This window comes from Opisthorchis viverrini (genome assembly GCF_000715545.1).
Source record: "Opisthorchis viverrini unplaced genomic scaffold opera_v5_485, whole genome shotgun sequence".
Classification (NCBI taxonomy): domain Eukaryota; kingdom Metazoa; phylum Platyhelminthes; class Trematoda; order Opisthorchiida; family Opisthorchiidae; genus Opisthorchis; species Opisthorchis viverrini.
The window spans coordinates 85,660-93,070 of record NW_008752135.1 but is presented as its reverse complement, the minus strand read 5'-3'; the positions used below and the strand labels follow the sequence as shown (position 1 = coordinate 93,070).

At 43.9% G+C, this 7,411-nt stretch overlaps 2 protein-coding genes across 2 annotated transcripts in view; one reads left to right on the top strand and one right to left on the bottom strand.

The window, feature by feature from the left end:
• The window catches only part of T265_11294 (hypothetical protein), a gene marked incomplete at both ends in the record, with an annotated part of 43,852 nt that overhangs the window by 25,745 nt on the left and 10,696 nt on the right, over positions 1–7,411 (top strand). The gene's annotated exons all lie outside the window — the stretch shown is intronic.
• T265_15400 (hypothetical protein) overlaps positions 2,220–7,411 on the bottom strand; it is a gene marked incomplete at both ends in the record, with an annotated part of 8,791 nt that continues 3,599 nt past the window's right edge. Inside the window, one exon of the mRNA XM_009177915.1 lies at positions 2,220–2,254. Coding sequence (XP_009176179.1) covers positions 2,220–2,254 — 35 coding nt within the window. The remainder of the gene's footprint in view (positions 2,255–7,411) is intronic.

Sequence of the window (7,411 nt, the reverse complement as noted above, 5' to 3'; positions counted from 1 at the left end):
TGTAAATTCGCTTTGCGTCTCTCGAAAATGAAGATCTGTTGCGAAATTTGTGGAGTCGCTTTGTAGCATTTGCTTGGATTTGAGCAATAAATGATTGGAGTCAATGAATATCCAGGAAAGAAGGCGCATTCAGGAGAAGATGGTTGTCCAGTTTTTGTAAATAAGACGCAAATGAGAGTTTTGCTTCCCTGTCTGTGACTGGTCAGTTGGCATTTTGTAATAAATAAATAAAGGCCTTCTTCCTTTCATGGGTAGTTAAACATAATTACAGTACTCGTCGATGTAATCACCTCAGCCATCTTAGGTCAGTTTCACACCAGTTGATTTCTCCGAAAAGTGTGGGATGCCAAAAACCACTGATCGCTCTGGTGGATCGTTCAGCTGTAGCACCCTTTCGGTGCCTAACTGCCATGCAACCCGAGGGTTGCAGGAGGGCTGGGATACTACCAGGTCTCCCAAGCCTAGACAGGGCAAGTCGAGAAGTAGAGGTCAGGTTCGAACCACAGACTTTCTGGTCAATAAGTTCGAGAAGCTCTGTTGGATAATAATAAATAGTTGATCTTAAGAGCTGTGATCCACTTTTCAGCCGGTAGGCCTTCTCTCCAGAGAAGCACTACCGTATTCGCTTTGAGAGCTGTCCAGATAACCGGTCATTAAATCAGTATTACCTACAGCCATCAGTATATCATGGCATATACGAAGAAACGCATTCGCAAATGGAAACAGTATAAATATGTGCATCAGATAACAGCGGAACAAATTCTAAAGTTGAGCAGTGTTCATCAAAGCCAGATAAACCATACGGTCATTTTAACCCTAACCCCCTCCAAATTACTTGCGGATAATTATGTTTTTAGTATGCCCTTGTGTTGTTTTAATCAAAAAAACTTCAGCGATACAGCCAAACAATTAAAAACGCTTCCAAATACTGGACAAAAGCGGGATGGATTTTACCCCACTAAAAAAGGGCAGCTACACAAGTCACTGATTCACCAAGATGACATAAGGTACAGCAAGGCAGATATTTAGTTCTTTGGGAGGTTTGTCCCTCTTCCATGTGTTTTCAGGGAAATCCTGAGTTATTCCAATACTAGACCGTTGGTGGTTCCAGCTGTCACTAATACTGCTATTTTACTGCACACCATCGGGGCATATTCTTGAACTTGCGAATACGTTTGTAAATCAACCGGAGGGTACATACGGAGCTTGACTATTTGTTCATTTGTTCGGGAAAAGAAGAGATTTGAAATTGCTGATAGGCTGACAAAGAACAGGGTGGAAGATCAAAACGCTGTCTGTTATCCTGTCTTCATGTGTGACAGCCAAGGAGCGAGTCAAGTAACGAACTTGAATCACTATGAGTTAACTGTGTGCACCGGTGGGATATGACAAGCCTGAGAACTTGCAAATGATGTGAGTGGTGCGGTCGAACGGTGCCAGTCATAAACTTCATCGTATAACGAGACTAATCACCCCACAAAGTACAATGGATGACTTTTTTCGACAAATGCACTCCTTTCCATATCAGTTTGGTTTTCACGGGAGACTCAGCTGAGCCTCTCATTCGTGAGAGTCTTCAACTGAATGTGCTGCATAAGGTCCGCCCCATGTTTCACTTGGTACAACTTTCGAGATGGCGCAATATATTTCCATAAAAGGGACTACTCACAAGATTGCTGAATACTGTCCAACAGCACACGACCATGGGTTGTGATATCCCGTATAACGTACTAACTGAAACATGAGGCGGCCTTTGTGGAACACTTGGTTAAAGAATATCACAAATGATAGATTGAGATGAGTTTCTCGTGAAAACCAAGTTGATATGCAAATGATTGTATCTGTCGAAATCAGTCAAATTCAGGTTCGAGTAGAACACAACATAAGGTTCACGCAGGCAACTCGGGGCCTGCAAGTACCTCCCGCCCCCCGAAGGGCAAAAACGGTCGTGGATTGTCAAAGAGTTTCCAACAATCTCATGAGTAGTTTCCTTTATAAAAATGCTTTTTGTCATCTACCGGACGCTTTCAAATCGACCACGATTAATTACAATTTGAACGCAATCGACAACTTTGGTCAAAGGTCTGCTTTCAGAATAAGCTAATGTAACCTTTGAACTTGTGTTGGTCAGCGATCGGTCCTGCTACGCCCTCACAAGTAATAATGCGGTGATTTTTTCGCCTGCTTCAACTTACCGATCCCTTTATTCGCATAAGTCTTTACGCTCCACGTGACATCTTCTTGATGACCCGGTCTGATGACAGTCGAACAAACCAAGCTTTGTTCGCTGTGCTCTTTCTTTTGAACATGAAACATGAGAAACTTTATCCCAATGACCTTGAACACACCACATGCCTTGGAGTTTTGTCAATGAGTACTTGCATCTAATTTGTGCGGTCTGGTGACCGATTTTCATGACTCCAACTTCCGGTGTTGCTACAGTTTCCAAACTCGGCCACGATGGTCATCAGATTTCAACGACATACCACCCACGACCGACCATTAGCTTCGCACAAAGAGCTCACTGGGACTTGCAAGCTATTTCGTTAGTTGTCTTAACTGCGTTGCATTCGCACAAAGAGCTCACTGGGACTTGCAATCTATTTCGTTAGTTGTCTTATCACAATCAAGCCCTTTTATCAGTATGTCGAAATTATACCCACCCCTCGTCTCTGTAGCAATGGTTGCTATGAGGCATGTTGAGGAGTCTGTTATTCGAACTTTATACTGACAGTGAAGTTACTGCATAAGTTTCTACTCACGTGTTGACAGAATGTTTTAGCTACGCTGCAAAATTGCACAATGCCTGAGCACATTCTGCCCGCCATCACTCTGGATAATTTGGTCTCATCGTGACGGATCAGTGTGGTAGATTTCCATTTGATAACGCCGACCTCTGTAGTACGTGGTTGCAGAATTTGTTAAACGTGACTTAACATGACTCCCAATTGAATAGTCCTACTTATGTCTCGGTGGTATGGCACACAACACCGACTCGAGTTTTGCTCCCAGTAGAGCTCATAAGAAGTGCGTACCAGCGGCCTTATCGGAAGTTGAAACCCTAACATCTGACCCCCCAAGACCAGTGTGGTACCAAGCCATACACCTGAATTATCAGGTCTGACCCGGCGACTTTGTCCACGCTTTGGAGATATTTCTTGTTTGTCAAACGGGTCGAATAACGATCTACCAACCTTCCCGGTTGTGGCCTTTCAGGGCTTCCCGGTCAGGTAACAGCGTCACGAACTTCCGATGGTGCCGATGCGCCAGAATGATTACGCCAGGACACGAGGATTATCGTTCAAACGGGAGTCATGTGAGTGTGCCACAACCGCCAACAACTAACAACTAAAATTTCTTTTCTAATTAGACATAGGCAGTTGCATAAAAGATTTAGCTGATGGATTAGGGGTAATCTGCTTTTCAAATGTGTAGGAAATCCGGTGTTTAAATCCTGTTGTGACCTAGCGAGTGGTGATTAGTGAAAAACTGATGAACGCCAGGCCGACGCTAGAGCGGCTCGCTAAGAGTACATCAGTTACCTGAATTCTCCTCACTTTTCGGACTTATCCCCACATGGTGGTAGTGAATCCTTTATTGTATATCTCCTGCTAATGGATGCCAATGGATGCGCTATTTTTGAACTTACTGTTGAGTTTACATCAATGGATTATGTACTAATTTCATTCGGAGAGAAAAATGAGAGCACGTTCGGTTGTTTGCTTAGCCCAGCTGTGTGGTTAATCAATCGGAAAATAATTGTGGTAAATTTTGCTCCATCTAGTCGCTTAACTAGTATATGACCAGGAAATATTTATTACTCGCTTTGTTCCAAAGGTTTCCAGCAGATGACGGACTTTCAACAGTGTGGCTGAAGAGAACGATGAAGAAAACTATCCCGAAGTTTATAGAATAAATTTTCATCCTGCAGATATGGGAATCACAAAAAGGAGACATCCACTACTGACACTTCGGAATATCACGAGTGGATTCCACCAACTAGTGGAAGGTCTGAATTTACCCATTCCGGTATCCAATTTGGACGAATTCCGCATCTTTGTTTATCTGTGAATTAGCTCCATCCTGGTTGTTATTGTGGCATCTTTCACACAAACACAAGACTAGGGGATGTCGCCAACTCTAACAAGTATCCTTCAAGTGGCTTTCTTTTGCACGCTTACATTCACACTGGTCTACTTTTTTATCTGGTGAGATGCGTTATGTTCGTTTTCGTTGAGCCGTCCCACATCTTTAAACCGACTGGCTGCAACTTTCCCGGCTTGAGATCGATAATCGATCAATATAAAATGCTCCTTACCAGGGTGGCTCAATGAAAAGCTTAGTTATGTGACGAAGTTGATGTTCAGTGACAATTTAAGGATTGAATGTTTGAACGTTTCCATAGGTGGAAAATACGTATGTCTCTTGAGATGGGGGTCCGTTGCACACAATGAAGGGCACCAGGGAAGTTTGAACCTGTGTAGTCTACACGCTGGCCTGACCGCACCGGTAACCGTGGGATTTACACTAGTACTAAAACGAACAGAAGGCAGATTGTGCAATCCACACGAAAAGTTTAAATTTCACGATACCTGCTTATCAATCGTACCTGTAGTTGCAAGAAGTTTGTTATGGCTATGTGTTAGATCAGCTCGTAGCGGAGTGATTGCAAAGCGTTGTTAATCAGTCATACGAACAAAAAATTTAGTTAAGGTGCAACAATATCCGACTGAGTTAGTGGCAGAAACTAGTTGTTGGCTCACCGATCTTTGTATTTGTGGTTCACGTTCAATCAATGGATTTCAAACGGTTGAATCTGGCCAGTTGATCGATCAGCTGAACTGGTTGGACAACCAAGGATATTCATAAGAATAGAAATGTCCAACTTTCGCTCATACCGCATGAAAACCGTGGAAAAACCAAGCGATCAACAACTGAATATTTGTCAGATAGTTTATTGTGCGGATTTTTGCTACCTTTGTGACACAATATCTATAGATCAAAGCGCATGACAGTGAAGTCATTGCATGAAATGCAAAGGCTAGTACAACAGTCGAGTATATTTACCATTGGATCGCACGTACCGAGATCGCAGTGTATTGGGCTGTTATCCTGCGTTCACCATTGTACGGCAGTGAAACCTGGACGACCGAAACAGCTTATCTCGGTCCAGCCGAAGAATGGGACGCCCAAAATTTGGTCACTGGGCACTTTACAGGGACGCTGCCTGTTCTACCTACCTATGCTGCCTTCTTACTGAAAAACAATGAAGCCATTTGGAAGAGGTTCAATCTCCCCAATGCATGGACGATCATATGCACTTGCGCTAACCGCAAGCAGCCGGGACTGGGAGAATTTGTTCCATCTTCGGATCAATAGTCGCCTGACAACTCATCTTATGGATAACAGTATAGGCTAACATATGAGAATGCCACCAAGGTCACCGTTACCATTTTTGTTGTGTGTATCGAACATCGCTTAGCTATCATGATGGAACAGCGTGACTGCACTGAACCCAAAATCAACACTTTGTTGATAAACAAATACTTGGTGCCAGCACTCACTGTTATGTTGACTTGTGGGTGACAGCATGCCTCTAAATGCTTGTCCACTGATCTTACTCCGCCGGACATCACACTATTGCATTTAATCAGCATCACGACCATAATCATCATTATCATCAGTCATCAACGTCATATCATCATCATCATCATCATCATTGGCATCAATACCCTACTGAAAGATTCTGGTGCGTAACTGCCATAGAATCATAGTCAAGGACACCTGGTGAAGTTTCGGAGAAAGACGGAATGGCGAGCGATTACTGCAAACAGCCTTATGTCCCCCCATTAGACTCCGCGCGAACCGAGTGTAGTTTACCAACTATTCACGGAATCGAACAATAGTGATCTCCAAACCAACATGAATTTTATTGAGATAGTTTTTCGTTAACTAAGACGTTCAAGCAGCATAAATCGTGGAATCGCTAGCGTACTGCTCGTAAACGGCCAACATCATAACTAGAGTCAGAATAACCTTCCTCAATGAATACAATCGATTATTTATTCATTTCTTCCCCGCCGTGCTGCTGAAGTGATGTCTGACTTGCGTTGGTACGACTTTTTTCCGTTGTGCTTCTCATATTGACTACCGATGTGACTCAACACCGTCCAACATGGCTTTGGATCTTGCCGCGGTCACACACTGGGTGTCTGATGGAAATCTTTTTTTAACACGTCATAACTAATGTTAGTAGAGGTGTATGGTTGGCTGGTGTCCGAATATGCCCATGTCACGAAAGCCACGAACAATATGCCGTACCCCCATGTGATTTGTACTAGTTTCTCCGTGCCTGGTGTAAGCCCGAGGGAATGTGACCGGGGAGAGCACCGGGGTGACGCTTTAAAGTCAACAGCATACCAGGTTGGCGGCCCATTAGTCCGAATCGGGGACGGCTACTGAGCATGGCTGATGTATGCACAAAGGGGTCTGGTGACCCGCACTATTCAAGGCACACACTTATGGCCAGATACCGACAGACATTATTTAGCTTGACCGTATATATATATATATATATATATATATATAGTTATTGTTATACTAGATATTAACTAATGCTTGCTATCTTGTCGTAGTCGTTGGGACTGTGCGCCGCGATGACTCAGAGGACTATGTTGAGTGGATTATTTGTTGATTTTGGCTTCAAATTCGTCAGAATTGCTAAAGTAAAAAGGACAGACGAGTGGCTGTCTGGAGTTCAAAGCACACTGCTTGCCTCGATAGGGATGTGCAAACAGCAAGGTGTTTCTTCCAGATGACAGCGGTTCCATATTTACGGAAGCAGGGTTGCTTAATTCTCTTGAGTAAGTACGGGTTTAATGAGGTTGGCACACTCCGAATGCCTATTGGCTGACTGTCGTGGCCGGCGTATTAATCACTACGGCAGGCATGTTACTAAAAACCAAGACTCCGATGCGACTCAACATTATGAGTGAGACGTACACGCTCAACTCCAGGTCAGCTCCGGCCACCAAGTTGGTCATGCTTCTGGATTATTGGCCTCTAAAAGTCCTACCTCAACAAAACACTGCCAATCAGATCAAGGAGTTGAAAGCTGGAGTGAATTGCTTCAAGTAAATTCAGGTCTGCATCCGTAACCTCCAGAATCGAGCCAGTCTTCAAAAGTCTGATCCAACAGGCATCGATCAGACATGTGGCGTATTGATATAAAGTATTACTTGTAACACTGCTGAAAACTATTCAACTATTCATACATCCGCCGAAATTCGTCCTACGTGCTACCCCACTTGCCCTGCCAGTGTCGAAACCGCACACACGATCCGCTCACCCCATGCAGGCGACCAGGCCGACAAAGAACCGCAAAGCGTCCACACCCACGCATACGTCGAAC